General features: G+C 33.1%; 2 protein-coding genes across 2 annotated transcripts in view; both read left to right on the top strand.

The window, feature by feature from the left end:
* Positions 1-236: 236 nt before the first annotated feature.
* LOC140048119 (cell division cycle 7-related protein kinase-like) lies at positions 237-10,977 on the top strand. Its single transcript, XM_072093149.1, has 10 exons — positions 237-404; positions 1,964-2,125; positions 2,530-2,613; positions 4,204-4,339; positions 4,760-4,853; positions 6,164-6,306; positions 6,919-7,108; positions 7,713-8,112; positions 9,039-9,188; positions 10,275-10,977. The coding sequence occupies exons 2-10, from the start codon at positions 1,978-1,980 to the stop codon at positions 10,622-10,624; spliced, it is 1,695 nt and encodes a 564-aa protein (XP_071949250.1). The 5' UTR covers positions 237-404; positions 1,964-1,977; the 3' UTR covers positions 10,625-10,977.
* A 10,528-nt stretch (positions 10,978-21,505) lies between these two features.
* LOC140047705 (uncharacterized) overlaps positions 21,506-24,978 on the top strand; it is a 32,386-nt gene continuing 28,913 nt past the window's right edge. The window contains exons 1-3 of the mRNA XM_072092743.1: positions 21,506-22,182; positions 22,283-22,815; positions 23,332-23,566. Coding sequence (XP_071948844.1) covers positions 21,591-22,182; positions 22,283-22,815; positions 23,332-23,566 — 1,360 coding nt within the window. The 5' untranslated portion in view covers positions 21,506-21,590. The remainder of the gene's footprint in view (positions 22,183-22,282; positions 22,816-23,331; positions 23,567-24,978) is intronic.

Below are 24,978 nucleotides of genomic sequence, written 5' to 3'. Positions count from 1 at the left end.
GTTGTTAACGTTGTTAATTACAAAATCATTCTACTGGAATTAATTTTGAAGTAGGCCACAGTACGAGCTCATAGCTCCATGTTCAACTGTAGAGGGAGTTTAGAAAAGTACTGCAGTCCACCAAAAATGTTATTAGAGTTGTCTAGGCCCCTGTGGTTAACATATTTGTTGTCATTTTGTTGTATTTATTCATTTTATTATTTATTTTAATTATGATTATACATTATAGCGCCAGACATAAAACCTATTACGTAATTTCAGGTGATTTCCCTAATCTGTTTACCCATGATGCATTTTTCTAGACAAGCCGATTTTGGCGCGAATCCCTAAATCTTGTTGTTTACTACTATCGACACAATACAGGACGTCGGACTCTGGTGGTGGTACAGTAGTTATTTTGAAAGGTAATTTTTGTTGAAGTATGTAGTAGTTACAGTAGAAATGTAAAAAAATACCAATCCATTATTAAGCCAGTCTCTCTAGGCCTAGTCTAAATTAGTTAGGCGGCTAGGCCTAGGCCTACTGTACTGATATCCTAGCCCTACTAGGCCTAGCTAGCTAGTATACTATAAAGTATAAGTAAGTAGGCCTTAGACTAGGCGTAGGCTAGGCCAAACTGAAACGGAAGCATAATTGAGCTGGAAGTGTACCGTTGGATGCCGTACGTTGTAGCGACTCTCTAGGCCTAGCTGTAGGCTACATTGTCTAGTAGGCTAGTCCTAGCCTAAACTAATAATAAATAATAATAATTATTATTAATAACAACCAGAAAACGGGATATGACCGGTTGGGCCGCCGACAAGTTGAGCCGCCGGTAATTTCTATGAAACGCCCAGTGCGTCTTTTACGACATTTCGCGTAGTGATGGAGGGGTGTCCTAGTACATAAGTTCATGGTCTTTAGGTTTATTGTGTCATGAAAATAAATAATAATTACATACTACAATTTTGTTGGTTTGAACAGCCATAACAACACAGCAAAGGAAAGTAGTCATATTTAATAATTTAATTGTTTTTAATCTTTCAAATCTTTCAAATTCTTTCAAGTGCAGTGCACTCCATAATATTTTTCTCGCGTAAAATCATGTTGTCTCTCAGGACTAAGAGTATTGATACTCTTCGAATGAGGTTAAATAATAATTATTTTTTATCTACTATCTTTTAATATCATATTTTATTGAATTTTACAATGTTAATACACAAAATATTTTACTAAAAAACGGTGATTTTATGCAATTATTTTACCGAAAAATGGAGTAGGCCTAGTTCATACAACTGCCGCCTAAGGGGGCAACATGTTTACGTCAATTTTGGCTAAAAACGATCATTTTCGGTCATGTTTTAGGCCTTATATTTTGGAATCTACAAGTCAGATATTCATAATTATTTCTCTTTAATTATAATATTTAATAATATATACTAAAAACCGTGATATATAAACTTTGGAATATGCATCGTTATATCTAATAATTAATATAAATAGAACTTCTATTAAATAGAAACGAGCACCGGCGAAAGTAAGCATTTGGCGTTTCATAGAAAATAACGTTTTTCTGGCGGCGGCTCAACTTGTCGGCGGCTCAACTTGGCCTAATCCCAGAAAACAACATCAAATCAGTGTTTTTCACATTCTAATAAACTACTGATAAAACATACACACAAGTTCTAGCCTAATTTAAATAATAATGATGTTTTTTCTTTCTTGTTTACTACTTACTATATTATAGCCACTATAAGAGGCTATATAGGTAGTATCTATACTAGGCCCACTACAGTACAGGTACTAGGTAGGCCTATACTACTACTGTACTAGGGAGAGGCCTAGAAGAATGAATGTCATGAATACCCCAACTTAAAGTAGGCTAGGCCTACCTAGAGGCCTTTTTTAACGCTCCGCTGGGAGGGGAGTTTATGGTTCGGGAGGCACTTTTTTTTGTATAATACAGTAATATTTATTTTTGTAGATTCATTTTTTGCGATGAAGCAGTTATCGTCCAACAGCAGTGGTACTACTCATCAGTACATTGCCAGTGGATATATTGAAGAAGACCAACAAGAGGTCAATAATGTTGTGACACGAAAGAGAAAAAGATCATCCTCTCCACTCAAGTGCACCAGTCCTAAAGGTATCCAAAGGAGTACAGTACTGTATATCAAATCTCAGAATTCATTCATACCATTCGGCTTTATCGAATAAGCACTCTCATTGTTCAGGAGGTGTTATTCAAGAGATGCATTTATTTTGAGGGAGGCATTTATTTTTTTTGAATAAAATAAATTCCCCACAAATATAAACAAATTTATACAACACATTAATGAATAATAGAAATGATACAGTCAAAATTGTATAAAAATGCTTGGTAAATTGTTCAGGAGGTGTTTATTCAAGAGAGGCATTAATTTCGAGGGAGGCATTTATTTTTTTTGAATAAAATAAATTCCCCACAAATATAAACAAAATGAATTCTAACTACAAAATAATAACTAACAGTTATAACTAATATTGTGCTAATTTTGTTATATTTTACAGAAGCGCAAGCAAGCATAAATCAGTTATTAGATAAAGTCCCTAAAGTTGATGAGCTGTTTGACATCACAAAAAAGATCGGGGAAGGTACAGTATCGTTGTCACTTATCATGCATTTTTGTTATACTGTCTTTTTTTACTTATTGTTTTCCCAGAACACAATGCACAAAACAATTAAAGAACCAGTGTACACAAAACACATAGAAAAAAGATCCAAACACCGAATTTGTCTATTGTCAGTATCGTTGTATAATTTACCTATTAAACTGAATCTGGTAGAAAAATCATATATATGATCAAAGGGTGGCTACGTTAACCTTTTAGTACTGTGATTTAATAAAAAGCTAATAAGGGCAAAAAAAAAAAATATATATTTATGATATATAATTGACTACAGTAACTACTGTAATTGTCAACAACTTAATTTAAGCTGCACATCCTGACATTCTAATTTATATTTTAATCGCCAATTTTGAATGAATAAAAAATAAAAATGATTGCGAGGATAAATTTGACAACCCACTTTGAGTGTTACTGTATGTCATTACTTGAAGTTATACTTTGATGTACTAAAGTCTCCTGTGACTACAGTATGCTCCATACATAATTTATCAAGTACTGTAACCACAAATAAGGCCAGAGCATTAATGAGTTATTAGTTATACGGAAAATTGTCCAGGTTGGTGAGCTGATTCAGATAAGATTTTTTAAGAAACTTTTTCACGAAAACCACAAAAAAAAAAAGAATTAATGAAATATTTGATTTTATGCTACTGGGTTAGTTGTGGTGAAAGGTATTTGTCCTTAGAAAATCCAATCAACTTACATGTAATGTCCTTGCGCTGGGCTACGATGGCTTACTGATTATATCAATTTCAACATAGAACTTTTAGGTTTCTTAACCCAGGATGTAAAAAAACTTTGGTCCAGGTAATATAGCCTGGTTGTATGTTTGTACGTCCAAGCAAAGATGTGGAGTTCATTCGGAATTGTGTAACCAGGTCATATCAGGGATGCTAAAATACGAAATTGTGGGCCAGTGTAGTGTAATTTCTACCCTGTTAACCAGTTCATGTATGCTTTCCCAGTTTCTATTTTTGCTCACTATAGTATTGAATGATAGACAATTATTGTCTAATCAAGAAATTTACAGGGGATGGTTACCATTTATTTACTGAATCAGATGTAAATACATTTATTCGTACACAACACTGGTTTATTTTGAGGGGTACAATACCAGCCATAAATACCCACTATTACGGATGTGTCCGACGCATCATGTTTTCGTCGAGATTTCGTCAATAACACATCTATGACAAGCCTATTTCATCCCAACATTATTTTGACGCAATCACATCCCTCGTTATTATTTACAAATATTTTATCGTGTCGAAATAATCTCAATAGACATCATGAAAGCCCATTGTATTGCATGATATCTTTGTATATTTATTTGGAATACAGCTTTCCTTGACAACTCTGGCATAAACCCTAAAAATATTCAAATTCTAACGGTCAACATAATCAGTTTATCCAGCCGAGTCCTACCCTCTTGTAGTAGTTGTCCCGCCGTAGTTGTACAGTATGGTAGTAGCTAGGCACAACTAATATAAACAATTACTTGTTTTATGATGGAAATTTAAAAACCTGTTTAAATATCATATTCTTTTCTTTCAGGTACTTTCAGCTCCGTTTATCTTGCTAGTTTAAAACTATTTCCACATCTAAACCAAGAGTTTGCACTTAAGCATATCACCCCAACCAGTCATCCAGACCGGGTCTCGTTTGAGCTCAACTGTCTTCAGAATATAGGGTAACACTAACAGCATTTATGTCCATACTTTAGTATATAATCTGACAACTGTCAAATATTATCTAAAAAATGTCTTTGTAAAATATATATAACATTAAAAATCCATGAATAAAAACACTACACTATCAAACTAGTTTGACAAAATAGTGTGATGTGCCCAAATATGTGGTATGTGTATCATAGTGATATGACATCATCGTATCCATATATAGTCACATCAAATTTTTTTCTCACATCAAATTTGATAAAATAAAAACTAATCATGAATCTGATTGCTTACTGTATCATGTTATTTTTTATTTAACATTCTCAACATCTTTCATTCTTTAGTACATATTTCCAAAAAATATCTTTAGTAAATATGTACAACATTAAAAATTCATGAAAAAAAACCAAATTATTGTAACATCTTTTTAATAGGGGTATCGATAATGTTATGGGAACAAAACTCTGTCTTCGAAACAAAGACCATGTTGTCATGGTGATGCCATACTTCAAACACGATCGCTTTCAAGTAGGTTCAACTTTTTTATTAAATATTTTTGTGTGAAAATAAAAAATTAGTAAAAAAAAAAAAAGAATAAACAATGCATTGCTGATATTTTGTTTAATTGTGAATTGCCTACAAACTGTACAAACATCCATGTACCACAATGCATTGCTGATATTTTGTTTAATTGTGAATTGCCTACAAACTGTACAAACATCCATGTACCACAATGCATTGCTGATATTTTGTTTAATTGTGAATTGCCTTAAAACTGTACAAACATCCATGTACCACAATGCATTGCTGATATTTTGTTTAATTGTGAATTGCCTTAAAACTGTACAAACATCCATGTACCACAATGCATTGCTGATATTTTGTTTAATTGTGAATTGCCTACAAACTGTACAAACATCCATGTACCACAATGCATTGCTGATATTTTGTTTAATTGTGAATTGCCTACAAACTGTACAAACATCCATGTACCACAATGCATTGCTGATATTTTGTTTAATTGTGAATTGCCTACAAACTGTACAAACATCCATGTACCACAATGCATTGCTGATATTTTGTTTAATTGTGAATTGCCTACAAACTGTACAAACATCCATGTACCACAATGCATTGCTGATATTTTGTTTAATTGTGAATTGCCTTAAAACTGTACAAACATCCATGTACCACAATGCATTGCTGATATTTTGTTTAATTGTGAATTGCCTTAAAACTGTACAAACATCCATGTACCACAATGCATTGCTGATATTTTGTTTAATTGTGAATTGCCTTAAAACTGTACAAACATCCATGTACCACAATGCATTGCTGATATTTCGTTTAATTGTGAATTGCCTACAAACTGTACAAACATCCATGTACAGTACCTTCATTCTCTTCAGCGTGAAAAAGGTTTCTGCTTGTTATATGTTTCTTTTCGGATAAGGACTATAAACTGTAGGTCCAGTGTACACATCTGGCTCTTTAAAGAACTTACATCTTTTGATACGAGTAAGGGTTTTACGTTTACTCAGGTGTACTAGTACACACACGGCCACTGTCACACACAGCCACTTATCTAGGGAGCCGCATATCAGGCGACAGGCGGTTTTTTTCTGTTTAGGGAAGAATGGTTTGTAGGCGATGTGTATATTTTGTCCTACAAAACCATTTTTACACCTCAGCTTGTGATCATAGCCCACTCATTTGAAATTTTTCCTGTAAACCATGGATGACATGAATGGGTTACCCCATGAATGACGTCAGGGTTGTTAAAAATAATGAAAAAATTAAGACTTATTTTTGTATTTTTAATGATTTTTTTATTCTAGGATTACGTAGGTGAATTGAGCGTGGATGAAATCCGTGATTACATGATGAACCTGATGCTTGCCTTGCGTCGTGTGCACGCCTTTAATATTATCCACCGTGATGTTAAACCAAGTAACTTTCTTTACAATAGAAAGCTCAATAGGTATGCTATACAGACCTCACAATTTACTTTTTATATCCAGTATGAAACCTTAGTTAGTTGTAAAAGTGCCTCATGTCAAAATATGCAAACATTTTTGTAAAGTTGAGGGCGCTATGCTTTGCTAAACAATGCAAATCATACCAAAATAACATGAATATTGGCAAAAAGATACAGATTCATACTGTATATATACAGTATATAAATAAATATGCAAGTCATGCCAAAATATGTACATGAATATTGTCAAAGAGTCCACTATGCTTTGCCAAAATATGTGAATAACAACACGTTATTTAATTTAATGTTAACCCAATACCAGTACCAAAATATTACCATTGTTTGGCTCATTTGCCCTGAAATTCTAAGAAAATTTCAAGGAAAAGGTTTAAAGCTCATTTATAATAAAAGCCAACCATAGATTTGATTGCATTTAGTCTAATATAGCACCCTCTATTGTTTGTGGGCATTAGAAACTGCATGTAAATGAACATTTTATAGCGCCCTCTATTTTGCTTGCCATGCGGGTGGAGGTGTTGAGTTGAAGATGAAAAGTAACACCAAAGCTCAACAGTAGGATTACAAAGATTCAACATAGCTTAATCTTATTGATAGATTTTCTTTGGTTGATTTTGGATTGGCGCATAAAGTTGCGTCTTCAGCCGTAATAAAAAAAATACAAGACAGTTCATCATCTATGAGTTCAGTGGCATTGTCATTGGCTGCCTCAAAATCTACAACGCCTTCGCATCTATCACCGAGCAAGCGGAGAACAAGGCGGATCATGTCATATAGCGAAAACCAGGTAATTTTAATGATCTTAAAGGAGAGTTATGGGTTTAACATTTCTATAAATGATAACCCCATTAAAACATAACTAATATTTTGAAGTAAGCATTTTTTTTAATGTGGTACTACAGGACTTTCTTGTTATGTATGTTATATGGAATTCAACAAAGTTGACTGTAATTTTTGTAAATTTGGGGCAACTTTTTTAAGGGAAAAAAGTATATAAGACAAAAAACAATTGATAGTACCTTTTTAACGATTGTAAGTCATTGAACATCAGTAAAATTCCTATTTCTTATTTCATAAAAAAATAGAGCGGTTAAACCAGGGCAAACAATTTACACAGGTTCAATCCTCACTTCAACAGCAGTTCTGGTGCTTATCTGAAGTGATGCTTACCTTAAGTAAAATAAGGAGGCAAAGAATATTACTCGTATATGGTGGTAGAACATGTATTTCCCCTGTGGCTGTCAGTCTGTAGAGGACATTATAACAATTTTCTTAATTGAGGATGATTATTTATACAAAAATACAAATATACTCTTTAAAGTATAATGTTCATTTACCTATAAAAGTAATTGAATAAATTAAAGTAATTGATTGAATGAAAATTTTTTTAGATGAGAAGAAATATTCAACGAAGGCAATCGGTTCCAGCACTAAGCTGCGCAAGGTTAACTGAAAGAAATTTAAACACTTCCAATGAAAGAATTTCAAACTCGCGGCACAATCAGTTTGAACAAAAACGAGACCTTCCTCAGAGGTTGTTCAAGTCACCAAGAAGAGGCTTCCAAAGCAAAATGTTGCCACAAACTACAAAGCCTTCCAGATGCAAAGAAGGTGCTAAATATCGATCCACAAGATTAAGTAATAGTGTCGCTACGGGGCAGTGTTCATGCTTCGGAACGCAGAAGACATGTAAAATTTGCATGTCTAGGGCAGTACAGGTGGCTGCTAGAGCTGGTACACCTGGTTTTCGTCCACCTGAGGTGCTCATGAAGTACCAAAAGCAGACAACAGGTACGTTAGTGTAGCTTAGGCCGGTTTCTGTCTGTACTTCACATTTCATAGGAAAAATTTATATTGAGAATGTGTACGGTAATGGGTTTCATTAAAAGATACAGTGCTATTATGCTTCACATTTTGATGAAAATATTTTCCTAGTATCATAGGTAAATTCCTTAATACAGCATATGTATTGTCTGATATGGTTCAGTAGTTTTTGAAAATCAGACCTAAAGATGTTCAATGTTTAGTAATAAGGCGTGCAGAATAACTAAACAGATCATTAGATTTGATGATGTTTGTAACGTCAAAATTTATGATAAGGTCATTGCCAAAATGAAAGATGAGAGTCATCCACTTTATAGTGATTTTCAATGGTTGAGATCTGGAAGGCGTTAGAGGGCTACACGTTGTAGAACAAAACGCTTCCTTAATTCTTTTGTTCCGTACTCAATTAGACATTTTAATAATCGTTTGTTAAGTCGTTGAATTTTGTTGCTATGTAATTTTCTTGTATTAACCTTTTAACTTTGAGCAATTGTATGTCACATGAATTTCCGTATGGACAAATAAAATGAACAATGAACTATGTACAGTATCATATGTGATCATGTAAGGTTAGGTTAACGGTTAGGGTCTATGATAGTGGACGAGTTAGATATGGTATAGCACCAAGAATTTTCTAAAATCTTAATAATTATAATCCATCTAAGATCTATTGCCTTACCCTAATAAAAAAAAAAAATGAAGGATCCTAACCTTAATAGTAATTATCAGTTTGACCGTCCATAAATGATTACCCTTGCATATGTGTACAGTATGTATTCGACAGAAGTTGGCTTGTACATGTAAAATTAAATTTAATTTATTTCTCTTGTGACTGCGAGAATATCATACAAAAATTAATACTGTATTTTAAATTCTGTTATTTTTCTTGACAGCTGTTGACATATGGTCGGCTGGTGTTATTTTCTTGTCCCTCCTCAGTGGTCGTTACCCGTTCTTCCGTGCCCAAGATGACATGGTATACCTTGCACAAATTATTAGTATTATGGGCACGGACAAGATGAAAGAAGCGGCAACTTCTTGTGGTAAGTATTGACAAAATATCAAGTAGGGGACACTCTTAGGAGCCAACAAAGTGTCTCTTTTAAACTGGGGTGTCCCCTGAAAAAATGTTATAGTGTTAAGAACCCCTTATACGTTTTTACTCAGGGTACCCGAGTCTAAGACTCTCTCATCTTCTCTTCCATCTTCTCTTCCATCTGGACACTATTGAGCCCTATTGAGCCAACTTTCAAGTCCTACTAGTTCTTTACGTGTCATCTGACGGCTCTGAAACATGGCATGCATATACTAGGGTAATAGGTGAACAAAGCTATAGAGAGAAAATGGTCGTACTTCATCCGGATAAAGAATTATGACGTCATAAACATGGTATCAATCGAAAAAAGTTGCGATTTATAAAGTAATATTCCTCCCTTATTCGTTGTAGTATTGAGCTGGGATTTGGCATGAATATACTACAGGAACATTTCCTCAAAGCTATAGAGCCGGATTTTTAAATTTTAAACCGGATGCAGCCATATGACGTGCCAAACAATTTTTGTCGTAATATAGCCGTGTTTGGTGTCAAAGGTCTTCATTTGGAGAATAAGAATATATACATTAAAACCTATTTATGATATTGTGACCTCACTTCTGCTCCCAGAAATAGCAAAAAATAGCCGTATTTGGTAGTGAGGTTATTGATGTGTATGTGACGTTACATCCCGTCTTATGACATCATTACAGCTTCTTCTACTGTACCCCGAGTATCGCACATTCGTGCTTGTTAGGAAAAGTGTACCCATAATAGTGATAACCCCTGAATAGTCTTTTGTTTGGTTATTTCCATTGAGATAATACAGTACAGTTGTTAGGGGTTTTTGTTATGATAGGATTCCAAAATAAAGGAAACTGAATTGAATATAAAACTAATGAGACATTTTACAGTGTAGGCCTATTAGACATTACCAATTTTTAATTTCGATTCATACAAATTGTAGCATTAAGTATTTTAATTTAAATAACTTACTCAGGTTTTTGTGAAACGTTAGCATGTACCAGGCATGTTGGGATTTAAGTTAGGGTTGTTTCATTTCAACAAAATGTTATCAAATTTATATTGTTTTCAGGTAAAACTATCGTCTGTAGCCCCACCTTGCCTTCTCTAAACCTCCAAAACTTATGCGAACAGCTCCGGCAAGGAAAGACTTCGCCAAAGGAACCAACCACAAAGAAATCTCCATCAATAAAGAAATCTCCACCAACTAAGAAGGTATCACCAAGCACTAGAAAAACCTCACCACGACTACGCTCACATGTTACAACTGAAGGAAAGAATAGTCGGAATGCTGTTGGCAATTTCCCAGATTCCGCGTTTAACTTGCTCTACAGACTACTGGATCTAAATCCAGCGACAAGAATCACAGCCGAAGAAGCTCTACGACATCCTTTTCTGATAAATTGTCCTGTTCAGAAGTAATTCCTTTGAATATTTGCATTAAAAATGTGTTGCTGAACAGCCAAAAGATTTATTTATTATATTTAAAAGTGCTACTGTATAAATAATTTGAGTCAAATTTCTGGTTTTTAAATAGACATAATGGAGTATGAACTATTGTTTAAGTAGTTCACGCTAGACGATCAATTGTTAAAATGTTGTTCAAATATGATTGTATTGAAAAAACATGTTATTCATTGTATTATAAGAACAAAATGCATTGGTGGATGCCATGGGAAATTTAGGAAAAATTCATATATTGTGTTCATTGGAATTCTATGCATTAATTTTGATAAATATTTTCAAATGTTTTAATTGTAAAGTTTTATATATTATTTTATACAGTATTTTAAAGAAATAAATATTATTTTTGAATGTAGTGTTATTTTGTGCATTTCTTTAAATTTTATTAGTTACGTTTTTTAAAGAAACATAGTAGTAGGCCTACTTTTGTATAAGTTTGTTTCTCATTTACATGCAATGCAATAACGTAGGCTCGATGCGCGTAAATTATCACAAATGACAGTTCGAGTGATCCATCGAGTTGTAAAAGTTACTTGCGGTGTCTTTGTGTTTCCAAATTGGAACAAAGCTTAACTTTCCTGCACCGTGTGTGTAAACTCTAGCCTTTTTTATTTGTCAGTTTTACTTTTTACCAAAAATAAATTTTTTTATTTTTTTCATTTGTATTGATAGGCCGTGGTTTTAAAAATATCGTGCGTAGCCATAAATGTGTTCTTTTGGCCTCCTATCGGCAGAACATCCCGCAAGCGGCCACTTTTCCAGGTTCAACTGTAGAAAATAAAATATATGATTCAAATTCTCTGCAAAAAAAATTCCCAGATGTGTGATTTAGCCTACAAATCGTCCAAGTTAGCCCCTTGCCGACCTTCGATCATGAACAAGGTAATGATGGAAAGGTAAGCCGGACAAGATAGACCAGGTGGCGATTTCATCAAATGTCTTGTTCACAACTAATAATGTAAGATTGTTTTCGTTATTAATAACAAGACTCTCTTTCTTTCCATTAATGGAAAGAAAGAGAGTCTTATTTGTAAAACAGAACCCAGTCAGCAGTAGCTGACGGGATAATATAAATAAAATATTTAAAAAACCATTGAGTTTTTTGACAAATTATTTGGTTAAAATTATGCTACATTTTTCCAAAAAATGCTGAAATAAGGGAATTAGGCCTATGCAAAATTATGCTAGATTTTTCAAAATATGCCTAGCATAAATACTAGATGCTGCAGCTAAATTGGTAACAAGTATGCTATATTGCATAATTATGCTAGATTTAGGTAATATTCGAAGGAAGCCATATAATGGATTGGTACCGTCAAGTCGCGTGTGTGTTCCATTGGTTTCTCACTCCCAATTCCACCAAGTTATCCTCACACAAATCCTCACCCAATGAAACTGTTTCCACCGGCATACACGACTACAATAAGATAAAGAATGTTTTACCCATGTTACAGTTGTTGGTAGGAGGCATTTAGCTTTAACATAAGCAAACGGGACATTTATAAAATTTGGTCAGATAAATTTTAAGAGAGCGCGTAGTATAATCTGAATGCTTATTTTGAAATATTTGAGTCCTAGTATGTTGTAACCCTCTATAAAAATAAAATAATATAGTAGTAAAAACTAGTAGTATACCACTCTGTACCAGGAAGTAAATTAATATTTGTTTATTATTGCCATCTTAACACAAGTTTGTTCTCTATTGTTCAATTACTGTATAATATCTCGGATTCACAACAATGACTCTAGTTGCATCGCTAGAGGCATTGAATGCCTCGCTTCTCCTCGCCTCGTCTCGCTTATTGAAATAAATAAATAATTCAACATTGTAAAAATACTGTACTTAGATCTTATTTCAATAAAGATAATTTCTATGGCACCAATGACAAAGGCATTGTATAATGTACAAAATAATATAAATAAGGTCGACGCAACGGTACGTTGAAATGTCGTGACAAACACCAATCTGTCTCCTATTATGAAATGTTATGTCGTGACAAAGTATTTAACTTCTCTAATCAACCAAACAAATGGATATGTATCACAATACATTTCAACACGAAACCTGTATAATAACGATTTTTTAATTGATGTCTGGGTGGATTTAGAGGGTCTTTGGAGGCTGGAGTTGACCCGGGTACACGGTACTCTTTGTGACCGTGTTAAAAATGTCGTAAACACAATCAATCGAATCGAAGTTTCCTACATCTATATATAAATTTACGTAGGGGCAAAATTCGGTAAATCGCGCGTTATTTCTAGAATGTTTACCCGATGGTATATAAAGTTGGTTCGTACTTTCGATACTGATTTTAACCACCTGATGTAACCCTGTTTACTAATTAAATTGAGTTCGATAATTAGTTATTGACAATTAAAACGAATTTAGGTTCAACGATTTGCCCCAAATAGGGGTGTTTTCTGACCGTGGTATACACTGTCTAATGCATGTCCATCTTGAAAAATACCCGCACACAATAATACGAGGGTGCTTCGCACTTTCCTATCTCCTACGATAATTGTTTTTAATGGCTGAAAACCGGTTGAACAGCTCGAGTACAGCATCATAATGTTGAAGACAGGCCGATTTTCTTTAAAAAACACTATTTTGATAGATTTAATATACGTTTATAAAAATGTATTGATTTGCAATGAATGGAACATTCCAAATTATTTGGTTTAACCATAGATGCATACCTCCGTGGTTTAACACGTCCAAGTAGGTAAATTTATGGGCCCTTGGAGAATAAACATAAATAGTATTGTAATGCTATACAATATTGGTAAATAGGTATTAACCACTTTTGATCACTATTTGAATCGAAAATTTCTTATTGTGAGTGTAGGTACTGTTAGCTGATATAATATAAACAAATATACTAATAAACTTTATTACTGTGAGTGTGGGTAGCTCCTACTTTTAGATTATAAATACATAATGCTATAATACTTTATTACTGACAGTTGCTTCTCAACGTTTGTATTAATTAATAATTTACAACAAATATAAACGTCGTAGTGGTGTATCGTTACATGTACTTTACTATTTCTATCGACTATGACAGTGAAAGTTTTAACAAAGTATTAAATCGGAAATGTTTTACTCTATTTTGTGGTATATTATTTATAGGCCTATAAAAAAAAATAGTTCGTTACTGAGTGGATAATACAGAAATCTAAAGCATAATTTAATATAAAGAATATAATTATTTAAAAAATTTTCCTCTTTGTACCTATCCTCATCCCCAACCCTCAACCCTAATGTTAGATACAAATCACAAATTGGATTTGTTTAAATGAGTCAAATCAAAAATTTGGACTCAGTTTGGAAGTAATTCCCAGGGTGCTAATTTTGGTTAACTACATAAATCATTGGGTCTATTTATTTGTTTCTGTAAACGACAATGTTTTATAGTCCTGCGGTACGTACATTTGAAATCACCAGTTTTTTTACGCGGAAATTACTATAACCATCTGTGGACACGACCTAGATGGTACGACGCGAGCGACGAGCGTACCATCTAGTATACATAAAAAAAGAAATGCATAAAATTGCCTTCGATACCTACCTTATCTATCTTAGATGTACTGCGAAACGTAGATTTTATAACATTAGTGTTCAGTTCGACGCTATTGTTCCATATTTCTATCTTAGGAAGATATTATAAAGAGTTTTTTAACAAAATGTATGATTTCAACAGTAGATTTTCTACTCAATTTCAATTCTTCGCGGTCAAAGTAATTTCCGGGTTCACCTTGCAACAACTTGGTTTCAACTATTTTCTCTCTTTTATACACAAGGGAGCAGTTAAAATAATAGTATTTGACCCTAAAGGTGACTGGAAACAGGCACTTTCCATCAATCAATACAGTGTCCCTTTGGAAGAAGGAAGAAAAAAACAGATAGTAGGACTAGAGCTTAAGTTGGCCATTAGTCATAGCCATTTCAGTTTTTTTTTTAGGAACGGACCGCGCGTGTGTGAAGGTACAGTAGTTAAAAAATAAAAATTATACTGCAAATTAATAAAGATCAAATTAAATATATGCCATAAAAATCGGAATATATTATGGGAAATAGTATTATAAAATTACATAGGGAGATTTGATGATAAGACATTTTGTTTAAAATCGAGTGAAATCCCGATAGCTGAGTTTTATTGAGTAAGCCGGCAGGAATAACTGTAGGCTATCTGTGTCCCGTTAGGACCGAGATGTCTGCCCATGTTGCAAGCCGTAATGTCTTCTTTCTTGGGCCCACTCTGTCACGGCAGTTAGTTTCAAAAGATGTTTAAATTAAATAATGTATTAATAATTATTAGGATGGTATTTATTTGAATAAACGCCTCTCCAATAAAACATCCATTTGAATAATAATCCCCCCCCCCCCCCAACCCAACTATCTAATAAACGTCCATCTTTCGTAGATTCTTTTGTAGATTATTTAACTGTCCGTTAAGCTCTTCTTGTGTCCCATGCATGTGGAAGTATTCAATAATAGCCCCAATAAATAAAGTACCTAAGCCGAAAATATTAAATGATTATCGTCCTGTTGCGCTAACCCAAATTATTACAAAGTGCTTTGAGAGGCTATTTAAAGATGTATTGATTAAGGAAACGTTGCCTTTTGTTGATAATAATCAGTTTGCATACTGTAGTAATAGAGGTGTCGACGATGCAATAACTACCCTCTTGCATCCAATCTATGAAACTTTGGATAAACCTAGGCAATATGTAAGGACGTTATTTTTAGATTTTTCTTCGGCTTTCAATTCAATGAAACCAAACATACTTCTTGATAAATTAGTTAGTATGAATGTTAATCCTTTTGTTTGTCTATGGATCAGAGATTTCTTGAAAAACAGAACCCAGCGTGTTAGAATTGATAATGTTTTGTCTGATATCATTGTTTCAAACACCGGTGCCCCACAGGGATGCGTGTTATCTCCATTGTTGTTCACATTATATACAAGTGACCTTAGAAGTGAATCATGTCAAATAGTTAAATTTGCTGATGACACCTGTATCACAGGCTTAATTGTAAACAATGATGAGAGCACGTATAGAACTGAAGTTAATAATATAATTAACTGGTGTGATATGAACTGTCTAAGTATTAATGTAAATAAAACAAAGGAAATTGTGTTTGACTTTCGTAAAATTAAGAGGCAACTTATACCTTTAAATATCAAAGATAATGATGTCCGCACAACTAGTGAACATAAATATTTAGGAGTATGGATAGATGAAAAACTGTCATGGAACGCCAACACTGCCAAAGTCTATGCGAAGGCAAACCAAAGATTGTACTTCTTAAGGAAATTAAGAAACTTTAATATTGGCAGAGATGCGCTGTCTCTATTCCATCAGGCTATGATACAGTCCATATTAACATTTTGCTGTATTGTATGGCTAAATAGTTTATCTAAGTATAACTCAAATAAATTACAGAGAATAATAAAAATGGCTAAGAAGGTAATAGGTGCAAACGTCCCATCTATCCATGATATATGCGATAAGGTTATGGAGAAAAAACTAAAATGTATAATTAACGACCAGTCTCATCCTCTTTTTAACTTTATAAATTTCAGTAGATCCGGAAGGAGGATTCCTTCAATTAAGAAGACTGAGCGTCATAATAAATCATTTCTTCCGTGTGCAATCAGGCAATACAACAAGCAATTTAAAAGATAACTTGAGACGTTTTATATTTTATTCTTTATATAGTATTTTAATATTTATACTGTTCATAATGTTTTATACATAGCATATTTTCTTATATATTATCTTATCCATTGTATAGTATTGTATGTTTTTAACTGTTGTTATTTTTATTGTAATTTGAACCTTGGAAGGCAAATTTCATTTACTGTGTATTTGACAATAAATTTTAACTTGAACTTGAACTTGAACTTGATCCACATTTAGAATAACACAATTATACTATTTGTATTAGAATTCATCGCGATTTACCAAGCATTTGTTATTCTTTTTTACCACTTTTCATATCTATTAGATAGAGGATTTAATTTGATTATAAATGTTACCATATTATTAAAACTAAAAAAATTAACATATATCCCTCGAATAAGCACCTCCCTCAAATGAACTCCGCCTCCCCAAAGGGCCCTACCAAACAATAAACACTATACTTTAAAATGTTATTAATCATCTAAAACACTGTGAAACAGAGTATAGATTAGTTTTACGAATGTCACTGGTACTGGTACTGGTTCAAATAACCGTCTCACAGAGACATCTGGTAGCCATTGACTTGAAGTTGGCATTTGGATGTGTTACTTTTAAATGTAGGCCTACAGTATGAGAGTGACTACTACCAAATTACACAGTCACAAAACAACTTATAAAACAGTTCATATATACAGTTAAAGCATATTCAATAATGGTAACCGACAGAAAACGTAGGCCTACAAGAAGAACATTTTTATCATTCCGAGAACCATCGTCTACACTTCCTAGAGGGGGAGCGAGCGAAGCGAGCTCACCCTCTAGTATCAGTAATTTATAATTTTATTGCCTTAAAGTCGTAAATATCCTACAAATATTTGTAGCATTATTAATGTTTACGAAGTTAACTTTCAAAAGAATATCACATGTATAATTAGGAATTAAGGAATACTTTACAGCTCAGGTACAGGCATGAATTTTAAATATAATATCTGGTTAATTGTACATAAATTAAATAACTGTAATTGAAATCAAGACAAAAAATCATGAATTTCCCTTAAAATTGTCAAAACAAAATCAGGAAAACCTTTTTTCAGTATAGGCTAGTCAATCTAGCATTTTGAGTGAAACAAATTGCAAACAGAGATTTTTTTTTTTTAAATGGTTACATATGATAAGGTGATTATTTTTTGAGCATCACACCTCTGACACTCATCCCGAAGGTATGCAAATTAGCTTAAATATGCAAATTAGGGTGAAATTACAGGGTTACCATATCTTAAAAACTACTAATCGTAGAGAGTTCATTTTTGCACAGTCTGGTTCAGAATATATATATTTATATTTGCTCTAATGAGACATTTTACATAAAAATGTCCGGAAGTACCAAATTTTGACCCTTGACCCCATTTCTCAATATTTACATAAATATTATGTGATTAAAATGTCTGTAGAGACTTTATTTTGGACTCAATGACTTGGATATTGTTTTTCAATACCCACCATAGAACTGTATTATAATTCCTAAAATCACAACTTCGTCAGGCACCTCGAAAGTATGCAAATTAGTAGTACAAGTAATATTAAATATGCAAATTAGGGAGTGAAATTACAGCGTTGCCATATCTCAAAAACCGCTAATGCTAGAGTGTTGATTTTTTCACTAAAATATTTAAAATGTATATATTTATATTTGCTGTAATGAGACATTTTACAAAAAAATGCCCGGAACTATGACATTTGACCCTCGACCCCATTTCTCAATATTGCATATATAATGAAAACTAAAATGTCTGTAGAGACTTTGTTTTGCCCTCAAATGACTCGGATACAGGTTTCTAATAGCCAACATAGGAATGTTTAGTAAATCTCAAAATCACACCTGTATCACTCACCTTCAAAGTATGCAAATTATTAGTACAAGTTACATGAAATATGCAAATTAGGGGGTGAAATTACAGGTTCCTATATGTATCGAAAACCGCTAAGGTAGAGAGTTGTCTGTAGATAATTTTTTTGGACTCAAATGACTCGGATACAGTTTTCCTATTGTCAGCATAGGACCTCTTTGTAATTCCCAAAATCACATCTTTGTCACATACCTTGAAAGTATGCAAATTATTAGTACAAGTTACATGAAATATGCAAATTAGGGGTGAAATTACAGTCTTCCCATATCTCGAAAACCATTAATGCTAGAGAGTTGATTTGAATTCAGAGTTGATTCAGAATGTACATATTTATATTCGCTGTAATGAAACATTTTATGCAAAAATTGTCTTGATTGAATTATGACATTTGACCCTTGACCCTATTTCTCAATATTTTCATATAATTCAACTAAAATATCTGTACAGACTGTTTTGGCCTCAAATGACTCAGATACAGGTTTTCTATAGCCAGCATACTGTAGAACTGTAGTAATTCTCAAAATCACACCTTTGTTACTTTCCTAGAAAATATGCAAATTAGTAGTACAAGAGGTGAAAGTTGCCATATCTCTATCGGTCATTAGCGTTTTTCGAGATACATAAGGCTGTAATTTGCATATTTCATATAACTTGTACTAATAATTTGCATACTTTCGAGTTGCTTGACTTTTGGAATTACTAAACGATCCTATACTGGCTATATAAAACCTGTATCCAAGTCATTTGAGGCCAAAACAAAGTATGTACATACATTTTAGTTGCATTATATGCAAATATTGAGAAATAGGTTCGAGGGTCAAATGTCATACTTTCGATAATTTTTTTTTTCAATAATGACCCAGATACAGGTTTTCTATAGCCAGCATAGAACTGTTTAGTAATTCTCAAAATCACACCTCTGTTACTTCGCTTGAAAGTATGCAATTCAGTAGTACAAGAAAGTTGCCATATCTCTCTCTCTCGGTCATTAGCGTTTTCAAGATACATAAGGCAATTCACTGTAACTTGCATATTTCATATAGCTTGTACTACTAATTTGCATACTTTCGAGGTGCTTGACTTATACTGGCTATATAAAACCTGTATCCGAGTCATTTGAGGCCAAAACAAAGTCTGTACATACATTTTAGTTGCATTATATGCAAATATTGAGAAATAATAATAATAATATCCTGGATTTATATAGCGCCTAATGTTGTGTAACCTCTAAGCGCTGTACATAAACTAATACGAAAAAAGGGAATTCCAACCATGCCAAAACGAAGGCGTGATTTTGGGAATTACAAAGCGGTCCTATGCTGACTATAGGAAACATGTATCCGAGTTATTTGAGTCCAAAAACAAAGTCTCTACAGACATTTTAGTCGCATTATGTATGCAAACATTAATAAATGGGGTCGAGGGTCAATTGTTGTATTTCCGGTCATTTTTTCGTAAAATGTTTCATTAGAGTAAATATAAATATGTACATTCTGAACAAGTTATTGAAAAAATCAACTCTCTAGCCTTAGTGGTTTTCGATATATAGGAACCTTTAATTTCACCCTCTAATTTGCATATTTCATGTAACTTGTACTAATAATTTGCATACTTTGGAGGTGAGTGATACAGGTGTGATTTTGAGATCTACTAAACAGTCCTATGTTGGCTATTAGAAACCTGTATCGGAGTCATTTGAGGGCAAAACAAAGTCTCTACAGACATTTTAGTTTCATTTATATATGCAATATTGAGAAATGGGGTCGAGGGTCAAATGTCATACTTCCGGTCAATTTTTTGTAAAATGTTTCATTGGAGCAAATAGAAATATGTACATTTTTAATACGGCTGTGAAAAAATCAGCTCTCTAGCATTAGTGGTTTTCGAGATATAGGACAACTGTAATTTTTTCCCCTTATTTGCATATTTTATTTAAATTGTACTACTAATTTGCATACTTTCGAGGTGTGTGACAAAGGTGTGATTTTGGGAATTACAAAGTGATCCTATGCTGGCTATTAGGAACCTATGTCTGGGTCATTTGAGGGCAAAATAAAGTCTCTACAGACATTTTAGTCACATTGTATAATATGCAAACATTGAGAAATGGGGTCGAAGGTCAAATGTTGTACTTCCGGTCATTTTTTCGTAAAATGTTTCATTAGAGTAAATATAAATATATACATTTTGAATAGATCAGTGAAAAAATCAACTCTCTCGGACTAGTAGTTTTTGAGATATGGTAACCTTGTAATTTCACCGTAATTTGCATATTTAAGCTAATTTGCATATCATCGGGATGAGTGACAGAGGTGTGATGCTCAAATTTTGATCTCCTCATCATATATGACCATTTAAAAAAGAAAAATCTCTGTTTGCAATTTGTTTCACTTTGGGCTGTTTTTTTTTGGCTAGATTGACTAGCCTAGTAGTTAGGTAGTTTAACCTAGTGTAATATCATGTCTGGTGACTCCCTAGAAGGTGAAAAAAGATGGTGGATACATGGTGGATAATGTTGTTATAGCATGAAAATAAAGCTCTGAAATTGAATAAAAATACTAGAAATGTAAAATTCAAGTTATACTACTTATATTTAGTCATCTGATAACATTTTTTACCACACCGTTTATTTTTCATAGCTTTTTAAAATGCCTCTCTATTTACAAAGTTTGTGTACAAAAGAATAGAGATTTTACTGTGTAATTTGAACTGATAAGAAAGTGCTTATTTTCACAAATCTTGTGTAACACAAATAAAATCCCAAACATTATGAAACATAGGGGAAACTATAGATCGATAATTATTGAAATGTATGATCAATAGATTGTTTGCCCGCACCTGGCCTTTAAAAATAATTTTAGCCTATAATTATAATACTTAGATATCTTGGTTTTCTGTTAGAGGCAATTATGTACAATCATTTCTTGTTTATGATTGGTTCAAATAATGTCAAATCATTCGTTTATAAGCAAAGCATCAGGCCTTGAAATCCGTTATCTAGAACCTGGGAAAATGTAAGTATTGTTGTTTCAGGTAGAACTGATGGTATGTCATGCAATTGTACACCTTTTGATCAGTTAGTGTCATGTATTGATTAATTCAATTGTCACTAGGATTGCCATAAAACCTGTTTGCTCGTTGCTTATTATATATTCGTTTCTAATAATAACTCTGAACTTTCTTAACTCTATTATCATGTTAATGATTTAGCAAGTTGATGTGAATAAAAACTGTTTACCCGAGAATCTTCGTCAGTTCGGTAATCGTCACAGAGATCGATTAAGCATGTTTCGATTATTGGTAGGCCTAATTGAAAAACTCAAATAAAAATGGAAACACTTAATAAAAATGTGTTGTCCGTTATAATATTTGGATTTTGTTTAAGCTTTTCAGCTGGTGAAACATTCATCAGTGGTGAAATTTCAGAAGATGTAGCGTTTAAATCTTCTGATAGTCCTGTGTTTGTGACAGATTACCTGTATGTACAGAGCAATGCTACTGTTACCATTCAAGCAGGAGTGCAGATGTTCTTTGCAGAAGGAACAGGCATCTTTGTTAATGGAACTTTGATTAGCAATGGAACAGACGACAATCATGTTGTGTTGACCAGTTATGGAAATTCAACATTTTTGAAAGACGAATGGCATCTCAAATGGTCACACGTAAGACTGGTGAACGGGGGTAATAAAAACGAGGGCCGTGTGTTAGTGTATAAAGCTGGTAGATGGGGCCAAGTGTGTGCAAATTATTACGCTCGTACAAATGCTGCTTTAGTAGTTTGCCGTCAACTTGGATACAAAAATGGATACTACAATGGGTTCGGTTCAGGACCAGAACCAGTTAATCTTTATGATGTTTACTGTGGTTCAAACGAGGAAACAATTGTTGATTGTCCTCGCAATAATGTAAGCAGATGTTCAGGTAAGTTATTGAATTTATTTACTTTATGGTTATAAACATTTTCAACATTTTAAATTAATCAATATTATATAAATGAATGCATAGTTTACTTAATTTTTAGATTATTTAGGAGTTGTTTGTTCAGCAACAATAAGTTCCCCCCACAACTTGACATTCTCCAATACCTCGTACTGGGCTGGTATAAGTTGGCTCAAAAGCGATGCAGATCAAGACAAACGAAGCTTCCTAAGATATACAGATATATCATTGGCTGGAGTAAACAGCGACCGTGAAGCTGGTAATCCTGCCATTTCTTCACATTCAAGACGCTTTCCATATTTATCCAATGTTAATATTGCTGAATGTCTTGGGTCAGGAATTCGTTTCTCTGGCGTCGTCTTCGATGTTGACATTAATGAGGTTGTTGTTAAAGGCAATCGCGGTTATGGAATGGAAATGTCTACTTTAGGATCAATTTCAATAGAGAATTCAAGATTTGAGGATAATGTATTTGATGGACTTGCAATGTTTGATGTTGATCATGGTACTCCTTATTATGACATACTATGTAATGATAATATTACATTTATTGATTCCTTCGAAACAAGATATTATACAGACGATCATATCAACAGTTACCAATCTTGTCGACAGGTAGGCCTATATTATACATATTTCTCATGATAGGTTGCATCAGAGACAACAGAAATAACCTGTTTCGGCTATCTTGGTCAAAATTACATCTATACGTCAATCGTGTACCTGTTTTAAATATACATTAAATAGGACTAACTGTATTTGTTAATCTTTGATCTCATATTTTCTGCCTAATGACGTTTTATACAATTTTAACTCCCATTTCTAAAGCATTGCTTGTAATCGTATTCTTATACATTTTCTTGTATAGGCCCTATTGTTATTGAAATTTATTTTGATCAAATAAATGAATGAATGAATGAGTAAATTAGTAAAACAAAAAGAACGTTTAATGTCAATATAATGTGTTTTTAGCACGATAAAATAGGTAATAATTCTGAGCGGATCACTTTATTAAATTATTGGTATTGGAAGGTGGGTGAGATATTGGAGAGATATTCTAAAATTGTTCATTATTCAATTAGTAAAAGATAAAGCGTAATACAAAAAAAATAATAATTTTGTAAATGTCAGTTGTTTTATGCAGACCAAGGATACTTGCTGAAAGTGAAAGTCCTGCAATACTACTGGTATTATAGTTATGGGTACTTGACACTCTATGATGGTAATGACACTTCAACCGCTGTTGTCAAAAGGTTTACAAAACAAGACGATGTACTGTCGTTCACAAACAATGTCATGATTATTGAATATCGCTGCCGCTACTACAACTGCAAATACGATTTAAATTTAGTGATTTGGAGTGAGCGTAAGTACATTACAAAATATTATTACTTTTGTAATTGTTTTTTTAATAACATTTCACCATGCAAATTCGTTTGTTCTAATTATGCTATAATATGTGAGGTATATACGTATCATGTCGCGCCCATTAAAGGAAGTTATGTTTATTATAATGGATTTATAAATAATTATCATAAACCAAAATAGTTTTCTTCTTTTAAAAAAAATTAATTACTTTGTTTCATAACGTTAAATATATAAATAGAGCCGGCCATATTTCCAAATTAACAATGCCCATCACAGTAAAGTTTTGGATTTCAATTGATATGAAAACTTATGTGGAAACTAAATTAACTGAAAGCACTCAGAAACTGAGTGAAGTACTTGGCAAAATATATCCACTGACTGGGAGCATGTTGAAAGATACAATTTTTGCTTTAGGTATTAGCTTTACATGTTTAAGATACTGCTAAGGTTAATAATTTGTTTAAATAATTTTTAATACAAACAATTCCGACATTGCAACAATGACCTTTCTAAAATCAAGATTGACCGGAATAATAGTCGAGGAGTGTCTTGAAGCTATGCCGATTTGCGGCGCCTCTGCCTTAACCCATGTAGTATGCTTAACCGCGTGACCAGTCGACTAATATTTTGGTCCATATCAAAGAATATGTCCATGTTAAAAAAAGACAGAATGCGTGCTATTTAATATATCGTACAGAAGATAAGCTTTTGAGACATGACCAATATATCAGTTTTCCTGAAAATTAATAGGCATGTTCTGTAAGTATATATACCTATGTACAGAATGAAATAAGGAAGGACACATGCAAGTACAGTAATAAGTAATATACGACGAGCCCCGTTGTTTTTTGGGTTGATCAACTAGGTGTTTAGCACCTGTTTGGTCTTTCCGTGCCTCCTTTTATAATTGTTTTGTCTTCTTTGTTATGTATATGGCAGAAATTGAATAAATAAAAAAAAAATAATAAAATAAAATTTACCTGAAAATCAATAGGCATGTTCTGTAAGTATAAACCTATGTACAGAATGAAATAAGGAAGGACACACACTGGTACTAACAAAACTAATTATCAACTAACAATAGTTTAATTTGAATAACAATAGAACAGCAACGCCAAAAACAAACGGGTGAATTTGAAAAGAAATAGGTTTTTTAAAACTACTCGTATGAAAAAGCCGGTACATTGAATCAACTTTTGTTTTGAAATTACAAATCCCAAATTATAACCCTTGCCTCTTGTCCAAAAATGAGGTTTTTTGGACGAGTAGTTCTCGAGAAAATGTAATTTTAGTTTACGTGTTACTTTAAAACTGCTCACCGGCTTTTGAAAATTGTCTCCTATCTTTTAACACTAGCCGGTCTGAAAATAATATCATTTTTGTTATTTGTGAAGTTATTAATAAACCAAT

The sequence above is a fragment of the Antedon mediterranea genome, chromosome 4, assembly GCF_964355755.1.
Source record: "Antedon mediterranea chromosome 4, ecAntMedi1.1, whole genome shotgun sequence".
In the NCBI taxonomy this organism is placed as follows: Eukaryota; Metazoa; Echinodermata; class Crinoidea; order Comatulida; family Antedonidae; genus Antedon; species Antedon mediterranea.
This window is presented reverse-complemented; position numbering and strand designations above follow the sequence as displayed.

Bases quoted from the DNA above. Each gene is read 5' to 3' on its own strand.
- LOC140048119 (XM_072093149.1), top strand. From the start codon at position 1,978: ATGAAGCAGTTATCGTCCAACAGCAGTGGTACTACTCATCAGTACATT. The intron at 2,126-2,529 runs GTATCCAAAGGA...TATATTTTACAG, and splicing joins CAAGTGCACCAGTCCTAAAG to AAGCGCAAGCAAGCATAAAT. The intron at 9,189-10,274 runs GTAAGTATTGAC...TATTGTTTTCAG, and splicing joins AGAAGCGGCAACTTCTTGTG to GTAAAACTATCGTCTGTAGC.